This window comes from Poecilia reticulata, linkage group LG18, assembly GCF_000633615.1.
Source record: "Poecilia reticulata strain Guanapo linkage group LG18, Guppy_female_1.0+MT, whole genome shotgun sequence".
Classification (NCBI taxonomy): Eukaryota; Metazoa; Chordata; class Actinopteri; order Cyprinodontiformes; family Poeciliidae; genus Poecilia; species Poecilia reticulata.
Window position 1 is genome coordinate 11,192,367 of NC_024348.1, and position 18,675 is coordinate 11,211,041.

At 35.1% G+C, this 18,675-nt stretch overlaps 1 protein-coding gene and 1 long non-coding RNA gene across 2 annotated transcripts in view; both read left to right on the plus strand.

Annotated features, from left to right (window-relative positions):
* LOC103480546 (uncharacterized) overlaps positions 1 to 6,198 on the plus strand; it is a 39,124-nt gene extending 32,926 nt beyond the window's left edge. Inside the window, exons 14-20 of the mRNA XM_008435527.2 lie at positions 346 to 861; positions 1,074 to 1,322; positions 1,764 to 2,021; positions 4,347 to 4,604; positions 4,914 to 4,919; positions 5,111 to 5,190; positions 5,274 to 6,198. Of these exons, the coding sequence (XP_008433749.2) occupies positions 346 to 861; positions 1,074 to 1,322; positions 1,764 to 2,021; positions 4,347 to 4,604; positions 4,914 to 4,919; positions 5,111 to 5,190; positions 5,274 to 5,342 (1,436 nt within the window). The 3' untranslated portion in view covers positions 5,343 to 6,198. The remainder of the gene's footprint in view (positions 1 to 345; positions 862 to 1,073; positions 1,323 to 1,763; positions 2,022 to 4,346; positions 4,605 to 4,913; positions 4,920 to 5,110; positions 5,191 to 5,273) is intronic.
* A 6,315-nt stretch (positions 6,199 to 12,513) lies between these two features.
* LOC103480543 (uncharacterized) lies at positions 12,514 to 14,306 on the plus strand. The gene is made up of 3 exons (XR_536112.2): positions 12,514 to 12,557; positions 12,871 to 13,113; positions 14,230 to 14,306. It is a non-coding gene; the product is annotated as an uncharacterized LOC103480543 (long non-coding RNA).
* Positions 14,307 to 18,675: the final 4,369 nt, after the last annotated feature.

An 18,675-nucleotide genomic window follows, 5' to 3' on the forward strand; every position in this document is an offset into this window, starting at 1 on the left:
AAACTTGTTTAGTGATCATTAACAGAATCAACATTTTCAAACAGAAACAGACTGAGACATTTCTGTTCTTTGTCCAGAGCAGAAACTGTTTAGTCCATTTAGAGACAAACTGTAATTGGAAAGCGACATGTAGCTGTCAGGCTGTTGCAGGTAGTCTGACTGATGAAAAGGATTTAATGTCTATTAAGAATCTGCTAAAACCAGCACTTAAAGCTGAGGTTTATTTAACTCGTAGTGAGGTGTGATTACTTTTTTTTAGGATTTCCTCTGACTGTAGGCATGATATTCTCACTAAAGGATTAGGAAAACCTCTTCAACCTCATTAACTCAAAATATGACAATAAGTCGAAATAAAAAAAGCATTTTGTGTCTTTAGACTTTTGATGTTTATCTTCTGTTTTATCCCATGTCTTTTATTTGAAGGTCCTTGTTCCGGCTGTCGGTGTTGTCCTGATGGCACAGAGTGCATCACCACCAATGGAGTTGCTGAATGCGTTGACGCTTGTGTGTATTACACTGTACTGAACGATGCCTGGCGCTCAACAGAGCATACAGACGATTTAATGCACTGTGACCGGGACATTGCCTGGAGTGGATGGTATCGCTTTTACTTGGGTCTGACCAACGCTCAGATTCCAGAGAAATGTGTAGCACAAGAAAGATGTGGAACTCATGCTCCTTTGTGGATAAATGGGGTTCATCCAGTCCAGCTTAATGAAACTGTAACTCGCACTGTGTGTAACACTTGGTCGGGTTCCTGCTGCCATTTTCCCTCACACACCATCCAGATCAAACGTTGTTATGGATACTACGTCTACAAACTTCAACACCCATCTGCATGTTGGCTGGGATATTGTACAGGTAATATTGTAATAATTTACAAAGAATTCAGAATTATGTTTTCCTTTTGCAGGCAGATAATTTCAATATGTATTTACACACACAACCCTCTATTCACTAATGTTTATGAATTGTACTTATTTTCTTAACCAAAGAAAATGTGAAACATAAGTTTTATCATTGGTAAAAGAAATGCTTTATATTTTAATATATATTGTGTCTGTGTGTGTTAGAACCTCAACCCTTCAGAGTATCGACACAAGATGAGAGCAGCATCACTCTGCAGTGGAACAAGATCAACAACAGCAGCAACTTTGTTCTCCAGTTTAACAACACAGAGATAAACATCACTGCACCAGATGGAGATGGACCAGTGAACTACACAGTCTCATCTCTCACTGCTGGAACCAGATATACATTCACTCTCTTCACTGTGTTTGAAAATGTGAGAATCAGTGTAGAGCAACTGGCAGCTGTGACTGGTAAGATATTTTCATTTCCTTGGTAATTTAAGAAAAATACATTTAGCTTATCATCTCTGAAAGTCTACACTATAAAAAATGGCTTGAATTCTTCTCTTTTTTAGTGCTTTTTGTGTATATACTAAGTACTGAGACAAAACATAGACTCCAAACTACGACCAACTTCTCTGATAGTCATCAGTTCTAACAGAAACTCATGAGCAAATGTTTAAGTTTTCACCAGTACCTGAACAATTAGAGCAAAAAGATTCAATGGAAAGATCAATGATTAAGAATAAATGACAGATGATCTATCATATATTCCTTTTGCTCTTTGTTTGTTTAATTAACCTGGACATACTTTTTTTTTGTAAGCTACAGTTAAGATCCTGGCTATTCATAGACATGCAAACCCAACTGCAAAAATCTGAACTAAACATCTCCTTTTTTTAAAAAAATCAGTTCCTTGGAATGCAGACGGATTTATGAAGTCAGGACAAACTGACATCAGCATCACTCTGCAGTGGAACAAGATCAACAACATCACCAGCTTTGTTCTCCAGTTTAATGGTGTGGAGACATTCATCAGTGCCCCAGATGCAGATGGACCAGTGAACTACACAGTCTCATCTCTCACTCCTGCAACAAACTACACATTCACTCTCTTCTCTGTTCTTGACAATGTCAGGAGCAGTGGMRTCAACATTACTGCAGCTACTGGTAAGACTTTACATTTCATTATGAAASAGACATTTTTAACACCAAAATGTTGTTAGTKKGGTGTGCTGTGGTGGCGCAAAGGTTAAATACGACCCACATATGGAGACCTTAGTCCTCGACGTGGCTGTCACAGGCTCCATTCCCAACCTGGCGACCTTTGCCGCATGTCTTCRCCCTTCTCCCATTATCCACTTTCCTGTCAAATAAAGGCCACTAGAGGCAATAAAACTAAAAATTATTTTAGTCTGTTGGTTGGTCATTGAACAAGACCATCTGCTATGTAAGTAGCACAGTGGCACAGGACTCGTATACGGTCTCAGTCTTCAACACGACTGTCAGATTTGAGTCCCAGTTTCTTGACCATTGCTACATGTCCTCCTCATCTCTCATAGACCAGTTTTCTTTTTGAAGACTGTTGAAGCCTTAAGAAATGACTCAAAAATTTGCAATGGAGCAACTAAAAAAAGAGCCTCATTTGAAGGACAGCAAAGTAAAAAAAAAACTTGTTTAGTGATCATTAACAGAATCAACATTTTCAAACAGAAACAGACTGAGACATTTCTGTTCTTTGTCCAGAGCAGAAACTGTTTAGTCTTTTTTTTTTTTTTTTTTTTTTTTTTAAATCAGCTTCTCAAAATGCTGAAGGATTTATGAAGGTAGAACAAGATGAGAGCAGCATCACTCTGCAGTGGAACAAGATCAACAGCACCAGCTTTGTTCTCCTGTTTAACAGCATTGAGACATTCATCAGAGCAGCAGATGGAGATGAACCAGTAACTCACACAGTCTTTTTTCTCACTCAAGGAACCAGATACACATTCAGTCTCTTCTCTGTGTTTGAGAACGTCAGAAGCAGTGGAGTAAAACTTACAGTTGTTACTGGTATGAATATAAAGTACATTCATTCATTCACAACCAAGGCAAACAAGTTTTCCTTCAAAATCAGGTTGAACCATCAATGATCCAAACCTGCAAACGTCACACTTAAAAATAAACCCAAATCTCAAATTAATGGGAAAACTAATTAATGGAAATTTTTATTTCTCAGGGTAAACCTTGAGATAAATAAAAAAACTTTTGATTATTTCTATAGCTACAAGATTTATCCAGAGTCAGTATTATCTGAAAGTATTAATGGTGTAAGTTTGTCAACTGTGCTGAAACAAAACCTCAGACTATTTTTATTGTCTTCCATTAATGATGTTTTTGATTGGCGAAACAACAGTAATCTATTTTTTCTGATTAAGTAGGACATTTGTAGAATGTCATTTTCTCTACAAATTCCAAGAGATGTGCTTTAAAATATGCAGCTTTTGAATTAATTCATGGAACCAAGCTGCTGTGAATAAATGCCTTATTTCTTATGTGCACAAGGGCTAAGGTATGAAAACACTAGTGGGGGGTCTTATTTTTTGTGGGACTACATTGTCTAATGCCACATGTAATGAGAAAATAACACTATGAGCCAGAACATCAATTTATTTAAGGGTAAAAATAATTTATTTGAACCTTCTTCACTGACTTTTTGAAATAGAGGAAATTAAAAATGGCTGACCTTTGCTTGATGTCTTCCCCTTCTCTCATAACCCACTTTCTAGTCTGTTCATTCTCAAATAAAGGCCACTAAAGCCAATAAAACCTTTAAAAAAGTGTATCAAACTCTATATTCAGACAGCAAATCTTAAAATCAACTGTTATTGTCGGGAGTGGGTTTTTTCCTGTTTCTTTAGTTTGCTGTGTTCTGTGGAGTCTCTGTGTTGTCCTGTCTGACCCTGATTGTTCCCAGGTGTGTCTCGTTTTGTGATTACCTCTGTGTATTTAATGCCACCTGTGTCTCTGTGTCTTTGTCGGGTCCTTGTCTAATGTTGTCTTGTTATGTCGTTTAGTCATCACAGTCGAACCGTCGTTTCCTGTCCTGTGTCAGCGTCAGCTCTCATCTCAGTCCCGTTTATGATCAGTTGCTACCAGTGACTAGCATTAGCTTCACTGTGCTACCTGCTCGTTGGACTGTTTGAGTTGTATTTTCGTCATTAAAGTCATTATTCATCTTCAACCATCCTCACCACCATATATCGCAACATCGTGACAGATATTTTAACTAATTCTAACCTTTTGTTTTACTTTGGCTTCTTGTATTAGAATTTTATTGCTAAAATGTTGCTGATTGATTTGGATTTGTTCCTAGTATAATTATTTGGCTTAAGATTGTGGGACACATATCTTAACCATCACAGTATTGTTTGTACATTTTATCCTTTGGACAATAAAGTCTTTGAAGACATGAAGTCATGAAGTTATATATTTTTTCTTTTTTTTTTGTCTCAGCTCCAGCAAACGCAGAGGGCTTCAGAGCATCAGAACAAGATGAGACCAGCATCACTCTGCGATGGAATAAAGTCGGCATCAACATCAGCTTTGTTCTCCAGTTTAACGGCACAGAGACAAACATCAGTTCACCAGATGGAGACGGACCAGTGAAACACACAGTCACATCTCTGACCGCTCGGACAAACTACACATTCACCCTGTTCTCTGTGTTTGACAACGTCAGAAGCAGTGGAGTCAGTATACTTGCAAATACTGGTAAGATACGTAAATCTGTTTCATACTTCATGGTGTACATTAAGTTACATTATTTTCCCCATAAACTCAAAGTTGCAGTTGTTTAATGGCTTGAATTTAACCGAAGTCCTTTGTGAATTATGTGAAGATATGAAAGATTATCCAACAGTAAGACATTTATGTCTTACTGTTGTTGTTCTTTGATTTTAGGTTTATTGTGAACAAGTTAATTTTGAAATTACATAAAACGAATGATGGAAAATTAAATGAACCCGATATGTTTTCTGTTTTTTTTTTCATGTCAACAAAACTTCATCGACCAACAAACAGGTCCAAGTGAGTAAATAATAAAATTATTTAGTTTTTCCTTTTTTTTTATTTGGATAATCACTTTTGTATCATCTAAAAATGTAGACGTTTCAGATATTTATATTTGAAAACAGTTATTGCATTGTTCTTTAATAATCTACAATTTAATAGATTTATTTTATTTTCATGAATTACAAATGTCTAATTTTTGTTAACAGATTATGTTTTGGGGTTGAATTTGAAGTTGGAGCTTCTTGGAGAAATGACTGAATCAGAGATGGAAGATGCTTTGATAGAGGTGAGCTAATATCTATTTAGATTTTTTTTATGTCTATTTGTGTCTATTTTAACCTTTGACTCGATGTGTGTTTTTCAATCCAGCTCCTCAGAGAATATAATCTGCCGTCACAGTTTACTCTGAAAATCCTTTCTTCGAAACCTTCTGGATAATTCATCTGTAACGTTGTTTCCTTTCCTTGAAATAATGTGGTTTATTTTATGTACTAATTTAAATTGTAATGTTTTCCAGAATTGACTTTCCTTTGGGTAATATTTTAATCTCTTTTTGTTAAGAACAGAGCTAAGGTTTTCTTGTATTTGAATACATTTTATCTGTGCATTCTTCTATTTTTTGCCTCTAAATAAAGTTTTGGGGATCTATAAATTGTTTACTTGTATTGAAAAAATGTGCTTTTGGAGGAAATATTGAAATTTAGATGGAGAAACTTTAAAAAAAACATAAATCTAGGTTTGTGATGTATACACATCTAGGCTGGCAAGCAAAACAGAGCAAAAGCATAAAGTCAAACTTAGGTCAATATGACTCCATGTTGCTTCTCTGGTCATTAAACTTTTAAATACAGATTTATAACCATATAAATACAATAAGTCTTCATGGTAATGGGGAAAAGCAGATGTAGTAAATAGATATTGGGAAGAATTAACTTGAATATACGAATCAACTGGATGTATTTAGATAAAAATAGACAAATGTTCCTTTCTCAGCCGTTTTAAAATAAACATTATCAGAACAACTATCCAGAGAAACCCCTCTACTAGTTTTTAAATTGTGGACCACTTATTCTTAAGCATGGGGAACAAATATGTTAGAGCCATAAATAGGAAATATTTAAGTTATTTGAATGATTTGTTTTTTTATTTGATCATTTTTAGTTAAGAAGATTGATATTTGTTCAGGCCATTTTTATTGTGAAATTTGGTTTTACTTTGAAAGACTTACTTCCTGTTGGGCCGTATATTTTATTAGAAAAACCAATGACCGATTGATTGCTTAGACACGGACGGATTACGACACGGCTCCAAACAGTTTTCCAAACAGCTGGCAGTCTGTTTATTTTTGGTAAGAAGTTGAAAGGAATTGTAAAACTGATTTTTTATCATTTTTGTATTTGCATTTTTATGCAAATATAGAATTTTTTGTTAAATTCACGGTTTGTACGCGTCCTTTACTTCCAGTGTCTAGGGAAGGACATATATTGGATCTGTTGCAAAAAAAAAGAAGCTTTTTTTTTTTTTTTACTTCTTTTGCTCTTCCTTTGGTTTATTTTGTTTGTATTTCTTTCTAATTCATGTAAAGGACTTTGAATTGCGTTGTTGCTGAAAATATGCTGTATGAATAAAATTACCTTACCTTACCCAGTTCGCACGTGAAAATGGAATGTTCGACATTTGAACATTCGAATGTTGAATTTCAATGTTGTCTGAACGTTCACTCCAAACATTCAGTCACTATGGACAAACTTTATTTCCTGTAATTATAATCCGTTTTAATAACTTTTTAAACATTTATGGTGGTAAATATTTTTGACAAAAATTTTTTGTTTTTTATAACGTGCACTAACAAAACTTCAATACCGCATTTGGACACTAGAGGGATCTTCACCGGCCAAACCTTATTCTCTCCTTTCAGATAATAGTTACATCATGTCCGATATTCTAATTTTCTGCTCTGCATAGGTAGTTTCCCCATGCAGGAACTTTCCCTATTCAGGGAGTTTCCCTCTGCAGGAAACGAAACTAGCATGCAGTCAGAAAAACACTGGAATAACATTGGAATGATGATGGTGGAATTAACAATGAAAATGTTTACGATGTTTGTGATAAGAATAATAATTGTGAATTGAAAATGTAATATATATATATATATATATATGTAATATATATATATATATATATATATATATAGAAAGAGTTAGAAAATAGTTATAGTTAATACCATTAAAATTTTTGCCAAAATATTCATAGAACTTGCATATTAACACATGTTTAGCATCAACATCACAGTGCAGTCAGAGACAGACTGAGCTCTTCTCAAATTGATGCAGTGGATCATTTCTATTAATCGGTCTGCATCAGGAAAAACTCTGGTCTGACAGCAGCTCTTTATTTTGGAACTGGGCGGATGGTCAGTCAAGCCACGGCGGTAAAGTGTTTAGTGTCGTACTATTGTGAATCTAGAAAATGGCACGATGCAAACTGTATTACTCATTCATCTGTTACAAACCAAGTGATGTATCCAGATCAAGTTTGAGCTACAAATCAATTGTTTTTCTAGCTCAGTTGCAGACATGTCTGTCTCTGACAGACGTCACTAAAGACAAAATAAATGTGAGACTGAATCAGTTGTTTCCCAAAGTAATTAAAAGTATGCGATTTATTCAAGCTTGGTTACCTTTTTTCCTTAGTTCCACCCAATGCAGGAGGTTTCAAACCATCAATACAAGATGAGAGCAGCATCACTGCAGTGGAATAAAATCAACAGCAGCAGCTTTGTTCTCCAGTTTAATGGCACAGAGACAAACATCAGTTCACCAGATGGAGACGGACCAGTGAACTACACAGATTCGGTCTCTTCTCTAACTGACAGCATCAGCAGCAGTGAAGTTGAGTTTACAGTGTCTACTTTGGAGATGTTGCAATGTGTCATTGCCACACCTACTTTAACAAAAGATTAACCATAACCTTCTGTGGCTGTGACCAAGCTGAGAACAAGTTTACCTTAAATAACTGGAAGCATCAACTTACTGTCTCTACTTTAATCATTTGACAACTACTGAGCTCAAATTTCTGCATTGGACATTTTGATTTTGCATATCAGATAAATGCCAGTTGATGGTGCCTCTGTCTGGTCTATTATGTCTGACTGCTTCTGAATGAGACCTTCATTCATCTCCTCTGGGTCTTCTTCAATTTTAGACCTGGAACTGTGTCTGCCTACCAGGACTTTCTCAGGATAAAGATTTATTCAGGATCAGGACTGAAATAAATACACTTACAATAAAATGTTTGGTACTGGCTGGGGCTGATCCAGTTGGACAAGGCATTTTGGTGGGTTTACTGGTTGTGTCTGAATCTCAACTGGTCTCTTGTGCTCAATTTGCTCTTCCAGTGACAGAAAATGTCAAAATGCTGATGAACTAATCAGTGGCAGGATTGGGATAGCAAAAGCATTATGGTGTATTAGACAACCAATAATTGATTCCAATAACTTTTATTTAGACAACAGAGCCAGAACAAATATCTGCTTTTCACATTAACTAAATATGCAGATATGCAAGACAAAACTTTCAGGTTGTAACAGACCAAAAAAGTGTTGCCATCTTGGCAGGAAACCTTGTTACTCATTATAAATCACTGCTGCCTTTCAGAACAACCATGTCGACTTCAACCACAGCCTCAGTTCATGTTGTAGTTCAGTAATTAAAATATTTTAGTCCTGTATCAGCTCGTTATTACTGTTTGCAGGACAATGTCATGATAATTTTGGTGAAAATAGATTCAGTGCTTATTTGTCACAAAGAATAAAAACGACGTAAAGAAACAAAACAATTTGGAAAGCATAAAACTACATTATAGTTTAGTAATTTTGTGTCTTAGTGCCACAAGATGAGACCAGAATCTATGAGCAGAGGAATAAAGTCAACATTGAGTTTATTCTCCAGTTTAAATAGAGAAATTCATTGATGCTCCTGGTGGAGATGGATCAGTAACTTACACTTCCTCATCCCAGAATCCTGGCACCAAATTCACTTTCATTCTCTTCTCTGTGGTTGATGAGGTCAGAAGCAGTGGAGAACAACTTACAGCTGTCACTGGTGAGGTGTTTGATTTTGTTTTATCTTTATTCTTGAGGCGAGCTTGCTGATGGAAATTGTACTAAAGTATAAAGTTCTGTATTTGTCTGATGCAAAACAGAGTATTGTACTGACAGTGTTAGGCTTCATGTGGTGTAGATTTGAATTTGCATCATGAATAATTTCAGCTGCAGCATCTCAGATACCAGAGGGAAAAACAAGCTGCAATAAAACGACGCTGGCTTTCCGGTCTGAGTTCTTTGAATTAATTTGACTACCGTAAACAGAGTCTGGCTGTGTCTCCAGCTCTATTAAAAAACAACCATAAAACCAAACCAACATTGACACAAAGTCCTTCGAAAGTAACTATTAATTAGTGACTTCATGCATTAGAACAGGCGCTTCCAACCCTAGTCCTTCAGAGCTACTCTCCTGCAGGTTTTAGATCAAACAACAACTGAAACAACTGAATTTCTCTTTACCAGGCCTTTACTACACTTGATGTCCTGCTGAAGATTATCTCTCATATTACACTGTGAGAACATGGTGACAGTTTTACCAAATGAAACCTTGAAACATTTTTCAGAAAAATTACATCTTTGATAGTTTTACATGATCTAACTGTAGTATAAAGTACTGATAATGGAAAAATTAAATGAAAAAGGAAAAATTTGTTTCCTCTGTCACTCTTAATTATCGAGGAGAGATGGATGTTTTCACTCAAACACATCTATTTATTTTTGCAAGAATGAGAACAGCACCTAGACATGCTTAGGACTGCAGAAGTAAACTGATCAAACCACAGATTCATTCAATGTGAAAAATAAACAGACTGGAGAAATGAAAGAAATTAAACAGATGTGAAAGGATAAATCAAGATAAATCAAATTGTAACAAATCATTTTAGGGTATATTTTAAAATATATATAAAGTTTTAATACAAACTACTTGGATGTAAAAACTACTTGGATGACTGTAAATTTCTTTAATTAGGTTCTGCTAATCTTTGCACAAAGTTTTTATCGATCTCTTATTCACCCTGAAAACTGTAAATTCATCTGAGTATTTCTACAGAGGACTCTGTTTTCACTGGTTGTCTGACATGTTTAGAGTAAAAAGTCATGATCAGAGCTCAGTCTCCTGTGGTTCTGCTAAACTGCTGACCTCCTGGTCAGACACTCAACTTCTAGGCTCACAAACTGTAATGTTGGCATTAAAACCAACCCAATAATACAACTTATTCTATGTAATGTAGAAATGTTAAACAGCAGTAATTCAAATGACACTGTTCTGCATTTATCATTTCCTTATTCTTTTCAGCTTCCTCACATCCTGGAGGCTGTAAAGATGCATCTCTCCCATGAAAGCCACACCCATCTGTAATGACTTCAAACATGCAGAGAAGCTCAAGCTTTTAGGTGTGTCTTTCAGCTTTGAAGCTCATTATCAGCTTGTCCATGTTATGAAGTGCATTTAGTGTTTGAATTTAGAAATTATCTGGATACTTTATTTTATCTCAAGGTTTAAGTGATGGATTTCAGGCTGATCCTGTTTGGGCTCACAGGTTTGTGTTTGTTTTCTTATTCTGGCTTCTAATAATCATTTTTCTTGATATTTTTGCACAGTAGGAAAACTGAGACAGAGAGGCAAAGAAAGACGAAAGTTAAAATATCTTAACTTTCCACATGTGGATATGTGATTATCACTTTCACCTCAATGTAAGAAACTCCTGGTTTCAAATCCCAGGGAGACCTGCTTCCATGTTCTGTCTCCTTGTCTTGCTTTCTCCTGCAGCCTTGGTGGACAGAACGTCTGTCCAGATGAACTCAAGTCAAAGCCAGACTTGAATATTTGCCGAATAAAAAAAAAAGTTTATGGCTGATATTAAATCTATTTAAACATTTTCTCCTTTTTTAGGTACATTAGCAGGTTTAAAACTGTTTATAATTTCTTAATAGTTATTTTCATGGTGTTTAGATGTTTGTATGTATTTCCATGTTATTTGTTAGAATTACTCTTGAACCACAATAGTTAACTGTTTAGAAATCCCTCCATAGTTTGCTGGTCATTATTTTAGTTTGTAGCTTCAACAAACCTTTTGATATGAAGTTTAGTTCATGACTTTATTTCGGCTACATCAATACAGTAACTATTTTGCCAATGTTGGTAGGAAACCAATCTCAATGAGGAAATTTAAACCATTCAAGCATCTTTACAAAGTCCCAGACAAACCAGATTTGTTTATTTTGTTTATGATAGCCTGACTGATTTGTTTAAATTTTTGCATAATGTCACACAAGCAGTGTGTTTTAAAATACTCCATTTAACTCAGATCTAACAGACCAATGACATCCTCCTCTGAGTTTTCTTTAACAGTTTGACGGCATACAAGTTTTAGTTAACGTGTTTACATTTACAAAAGATTTTCTCATTATTCTGGGGTAAAGCAACATACATAAATATCTAATTTCAAATGTATTGATCTGCTGTTTTCATATTTTGTTTCTGTTTTGATGGCAGTTTGTCTCCAAACAGCTTCATTGGTCTCTGGAGCTGCTGGTAAGAATTTACATCTTATTATGAAAGAGAAACTTTTTCACACCAGAAATCTGTTAGTTGTATCTGCAGTCTGTTGGTTGGTCGTTCCAGAAGAAATTAAAGAGAGATGTTATAAAACATTTAAAAGGATCCTAAGCCAAGATAAGAAAATATTTTGGGAATAATTTTCTCATTTAACTTACTCTAAAACCTGTTATATAAAAATTAAACATGAGTCTCCTGTGAATAACAGCAAAGTAAAAAAAAAAAAAAAAGGTTTCCTGATTATGGCGTTTTTTAAAATGGGTTTGATTTGTAGTGTGGTTTCTTAAAACTAACAGAAGCAACAATTTCAAAATTAAATGGACTGAGAACTTTATGATCTTTGTCCACAGGAGGATTTAAGTTTCTGTTGAAAAATAGGATACAGTTGGGACTTAACATGTACATCTCAGGATGTGTCATTACAGTTAGTAATAACAGGAACAGAAAGATAACAAAATCTGAGAACAGGTCAAAATAAAAACAAAAGTATTTTCTGCCTTTAAACTTATGTTTATCTTCTGCTTTGTCCCACATGTTCCTTTTGAAGCTCCTTGTTCCAGCTGTGATTGTTGTGCTTCTGGCACAGAGTGCATCACCACCAATGGAGTTGTTCAATGCCTTGACCCCTGTGCCACATACACTGTACTGAACGATACATGGCGTTCAACAGAGTATACAGACAGAACAATCATACGCTGTGACCGAAACATTGTCTGGAGTGGATGGTATCGCTTTTATTTGGGTCAGTCCAGCACTCAGATGCCAGAGAAATGTGTAGCAGAATACCGATGTGGAACTCATGCTCCTTTGTGGATAAATGGGGCTCATCCACTTCAGCTTAATGAAATTGTAACTCGCAATGTTTGTGGTGCCTGGTTGGGTTCCTGCTGCCGTTATATCTCAAACACCATCCAGATCAAACGTTGTTATGGATACTACGTCTACAAACTTCAACTGCCATCTTCATGTTCTCTGGTATATTGTACAGGTAATATTGTACATTTCAATGTTAGGAAATATACTGCTCAAAAAAATAAAGGGAACACTTAAACAACACAATATAACTCCAAGTAAATCAAACTTCTGTGAAATCAAACTGTCCACTTAGGAAGCAACACTGATTGACAACGGGGACCCTCGTCGGGTCAATCAGTGTTGCTTCCTAAGTGGACAGTTTGATTTCACAGAAGTTTGATTTACTTGGAGTTATATTGTGTTGTTTAAGTATTCCCTTTATTTTTTTGAGCAGTGTATATATTTCCTATATATAGAGCAATGCATATTGTAACAATCTGTGTTAGAACCTCAACCCTTCAGTGTATTGACACAAGATGAGAGCAGCATCACTCTGCAGTGGAACAAGACCAGCACCAGCTTTGTTCTCCAGTTTAACGGCACAGAGATAAACATCAGAGCACCAGATGGAGATGGACCAGTGATCTACACAGTTTCATCTCTCACTGCTGGAACCAAATACACATTCACTCTCTTCTCTGTGTTTGAGAACGTCAGAAGCAGTGGAGGACAACTGACAGCTGTCACAGGTAAGACATTTCTCTGCATCCTTGTAAGTTTTCACATGATCATTTCTTCCTTAGGCATCATTTTGATGAGAAAGCTCGATTAGCTTGTCATTATTTTTGAAAACATACAAACTATAATAAAATTGTTATTTTATTATAGTGTTTATAGTTCTATATAGCTATGTTTGCAGGTTGCTTTTGAGATCAAAACAATAAACTGAAAACTACATGTCCAACAGACAATCATGACTAATTGCTCCTCTTCCTCAACATTAACTCATTATTTTTTCACCAGTCCTCTGAACAATCAGAACATGCTTCTTGTTCCATGAGCAGTTAAGAGTAAATATTCAGTCTCTTTGCTTCAACCTTTCCCTGTGAGATGTGGATCATTAATGCAAAAATGAGATCCCAATTGTAGCATATCTGTGTAAACAGTATACTATATTTCTAAATAATTGAAAATAGATTATGACCAACAAGGTCAATGTCAGCTTCACGAGGGTCCCCGTTGTCAATAAGCGTTGCTTCCTAAGTGGACAGTTTGATTTCACAGAACTTTGATTTACTTGGAGTTATATTGTGTTGTTTAAGTGTTCCCTTTATTTTTTTGAGCAGTGTATATGTATATGTCTATCAAACTATCGCGATATTTTGGAAGGCGAAGGGGATAAGTAGTAGAGACCCAGAAAATGGAACTCAACATCTACACTCAGGTTACACAATGCAAACAGCTTAATCAAGCTGTCTGTTTAGGTGACTAAGCTCACCTTCAGACACTAGAGAAACTCCATCAGAGCTCAGCCACTAGTTCCCTGCATCAAAAATAGTGAGTTTTGATGCACTATGTTTGAGTCATTTGAATGAAGTACAAATGGGAGACTTAAATATATCTAAAAGGATTAGATGTTTGAAAAGATGAAGCAACATTATGTAGTTTTTTGAGGTGAAAAGATGAATAATCTGTTTACAACTTAGATGGCAGAAGAAACCTATCATAAATTCTCTTTGATTGACCTGGGTATTTTTTTTCTGTGAGCAAAGATTAAGACACTGGCAACTAAAAGATATACAAGAAAACCCAAATGTTAAATTCTAAGCTGTGTTATTTCTGAGCATCTCTTTTTTCTCTATCAGCTCCTCAAAATGCAGAAGGATTTACAAAGTCGGGACAATATAAGAGCAGCATCACCCTGCAGTGGAATAAAATCAACATCAACACCAGCTTTGTTCTCCAGTTTAACGGCACAGAGACATTAATCAGAGCACCAGATGGAGATGGACCAGTGAAACACACAGTCTCTTTTCTCACTGCTGGAACCAGATACACATTCACTCTCTACTCTGTGTTTGAGAACGTCAGAAGCAGTGGAGTACAATTTACTGCTGTCACTGGTGAGATAATTCACTTCTTTATAATGTATAAATGGATACAGAGTTTTGATGACCATACATTTAAGAGTCAAGAGGCCAGTGACATATTAAAACTACAGTTAAACCAAAATTATTATTAAACACCTGGCAAGTTTAGATTTCAAAGTATTTTCATTGTACCAAGATGTTTGTTTTCAACTGTATATAACATAAACGTAGAATCAGTTTTGACAAACAATTTAGATGTTTTCTTTTATTATTATTTAGATCTTATTTAAAAAACAGTATGTTGAATATTTATATTCTCAATAGTCAATGGGCAAGTTTTTTTTTGTTTTTTTTTACAGAAATGTCCTCAGACTACTAGAAGGCAGATTTTCACAGGAAGTGCTTTTCACATAAAAACTGTTGATTATAATTAAATTATCTAACAAAATGTACATCAACAAATTTAGTTTTATTTAACTCAAATAAGTAGATTTTACTCCAAACTGTTTTATTTCAGATTTAAATAAATAGCTGCCACAAAGTTAAGAAAGTAATTAGATTAATTATATTTTACTTAACATAGTTAAAATCTTCTTGATTCCAGAAATGTTTTTACAGTATAGATTAAATGATTGGTGTTAATTCATCCATATATATTCTCATTTTTATGTTGAAAACCACCATCATGCTGGAATCTGATCAACTTTCAACTAAAGAATCACGTAAGTAAATACATTTGTAAGTAGATACCTGGTATCTTACAAATAAACCTATTTATGAAATCTGTTTTTACTTTTAGTTGCATTTTGATAAAGTCTTATATTATGAAAACAAGCAAATATCACTAAAATTTGACTTCCTTAGGACTAAAATAAATACAATTATTTTAATGAACAACACATTTTACAACCTACATTCCATTTTTAGTTCATATAATTCACTTTGAGATTTTCCTACAACAACAAAGTAATACATTGGTAATATTGGGGTTATTGGTAATAATAATTATAAACATTTATCTAAAGCACAATCTAACATTTTATCAAAACCTGTGATGTAGTTCTGGTTGCAAGCTTAGAGATTTTGTCCTGCAAAGTGTCTCACGTAGCATTTTGCCAGTGAGCGCCCTCTTGTGGTCAACTATCAAAGTGATTTTATATAGAATTATCTTGATAAGCCAACATTCTTGCCACTTTTCCATAAAAAAACAGATTTGTTGTCCAAAACCAATAGCTGTAATATCAACATATTGTCTTACCTGAGTGTAGATACTTCTCTGATTAGTGAGGTTACAAATAGAGAGGGAAGCTTTATGTAAAATTAATATTTTGCACATTTTGTACTTACAATTGGATCATAACTGCTTCTAAAAACATCCCATACACTTAAAAAAATAAAATAAAATAATAACACCCAGCTGGTTTTTGGCAATAAGTTCATGTTTTGTGATATTTGAAAAATTATCAGTTTCTAAAACATTTGGAAAGTAACATTAGAAATCAGCAGGCACTGCCCTACATTTTCCAAACTGTACATAGCAACCCCATTGAAGTCTGGCCCATCGCCTAGCAACCCAGCCTGAGCTCCAGCATGTTTGGTCAGCTGTATGATCTTTACAATGGCTGCTGGAGAAAACTTAGCTATTGACTTCCCATTCGAGAAAAGACTTGCTGCGTTCCTGTTGGTTGTGCAGGAGGTTGAATTTCTGCTTTTCAAAGATGTACGGTTGTATAATTAAGCATCTGTTTGCAGCCATTTTCAAATGTGAGTGTAAAAGTTGAGTTGGGGGCGTGGCCAGCAGCAGCTTATTTGGATTTAGAGACAAGAGGCCCTAAAACAGCTCATCCTGAAAGGAGCTCAAAGCAGGAAGAACTGATTAGACTGAAACCTCATTACCTAAGAAGGATTTTGTGCAAAAAATGTGATTAACATATTTTGTAAATCCCATAGATTAATCTTACTGGTAACTAATGGTAATGCCTTTTCCAATATACTTATAAACATTGTTATATCATTGTTTGTTGCTGAACTGTAAATGAAAATGCTACAGATGTTTATGCACATTTTTACATTTTGTCAACATAATTTAATGCTAACCTTTTTATAATTTGTTTCTGGGTCAACAGGTTATGTCTCTAGAATGAAAGTACAATTAACTTCTCAAAGAAAACTGTCAGAATCAGAGATGGAAGAGGTTTTAGCAGAGGTGAGGCTAACCTGTGAAAAAGTTTATATTTTTGTAGATTTTACTTATTTAACATAAATTTAAATGACCTTAACCATTATTTGGTGGTAAGATGGTTTGTTTTGTTTTTCAGTACCTCAAAAAAAATGGTTTATCACAGTTTTCCATGAAAATTCGCATCATCAAACCATAAGAGACGAAGAAAGTCAAGGATGACGTCTTGGATCAGCCCAGTTGCAATAATGAATATTTACTTCTGCCTGTTCTCTTAAATTGTATATATAGTTTTCAGCAACATTTATTTAACTTGGACAACTTTTTCTAAGAGTTTGTTTAAATAATATATCATTGGTGAATCTATTTCTGTCTCACTAGTGGTTCAGGTGTCAGTTTTTGAAAAAATAATTACTTGTATTAGTTCATAAAATATCCCTTTTTATCCAAGATAGACAAACTGAGTTATCAATAACGGTATGAAGAAAACTATGAGCCATGACAAAAGGCTCATTGTTAGGATTCAGCACATCCTCATTGCTGGCTATCAGTTACCAAAAGCCAACATGTTTATTCATGTATGTGTCACTTCTTAATTGATCTTTACAGTAAGGTTAAGATAAAAGCATAATCCAGCTCAAATCAGGCAGTAACAAATGTTTTAATCTGGCAGATTAAAATTGCTGGCAGGTTAAACCAAAGTACTACATATGGGGGAATATCATCAGATTATAATCCACTTTTTAAAAAATGCTTAATTCCTATGTATCAGTTTATGTTACTCAGAAATATCAGTTAAAACAAGAGAAAGGAAAAGCGACCACAAATCAGTCACCCCACCAAGTCCAGCAGGGGGCGACAAAGACATAAAAACTGGACCGTTTTAAAATGCAGTCACAGAGGCAAACTCTAAAAACATTCAGTGATTTTATCTGTCTGTTTCTGCAGAGTTTTAGCTAGATTTCATATTTAGTTTATTTCATATTATGCTGTTGTGTTAAAATATCAAGTAAAGAAGTGATAATTACATGAACTACTGTCCTCTGATCCACTGTCGCCCCTGCATGGCAGAAACAACTTTCCAGGTGAAGAACAAAAACATTGGTTCCTCAGAAATATCTTGTTTCTATTTTCTATTCCACACTGTAGCACTGTTTTTGCTCTTTTACAAGGTGCTTCGTTCACACTTTCTACTTTGCATTGCAAAGTTTCTTATCCTCTTTACACAGAAGTTTGTAAATGTCCATAAATAAATACAAAGGCAAATGGAACTACGCACACCCTGCATTATTCTTGTTTGCTCTACTATCACCTACAGTCTAAGATGCTTCTTTACTTTCATTTTTCCCAAGTTTTCTATGACAGATCCATTTCACAGGAACGTATTATCTACAGCATCAGTTACAGTTGTGATATAAAATAGACTCCATTTCCATGTCATGTGTACTTAAAGCTTTGGTTCTCTAGGTTCTCTGGAACATATTGGTTCTACAGCTCGTTAGCTGGTTGTGCTAATTAAAGAGATCTCAGATGTTGGAGGTGGAATCTGATGAAACTCTCTGTGGTTTTGAGGTTCCAGTCTCAGCTGTCCTGCTCAAGCCTCAACATTCCACAACTCTGGCGTTTCCTCATTGAGCCCTAGGTATTTTTAAGCTTTTCCTGTTTCTTTTTTATGTACCTGTTGCTTCATATTGCTACATTAATCACTGCTGCCACAGTGTCCAGTTGGCTACAAATCTTTCATATCAAGCTTGATCTGGAAATCCTTTAGGATGTTAATTCTTTATGTTGACATTGTTATTCTCTGTTATTCTCAACTTCTCTTGTTGTGTCCCCAAACTCAGTGTTCCTGTACTGTACTCTATTCCATTTGATAATGTTTCATACACTTTGGTTAGTAACATTTTAGTCTGATGTGATGTGATGAATTGAGCTAAATTGTTTCATCCCAATTGAAGGAACTCCTCTACAGCTCTGCCAAAATAAAATAGGTCACATTTAGCTGCTGTGTAAATGCAGCAATCTGCCCCATTAAACAACTA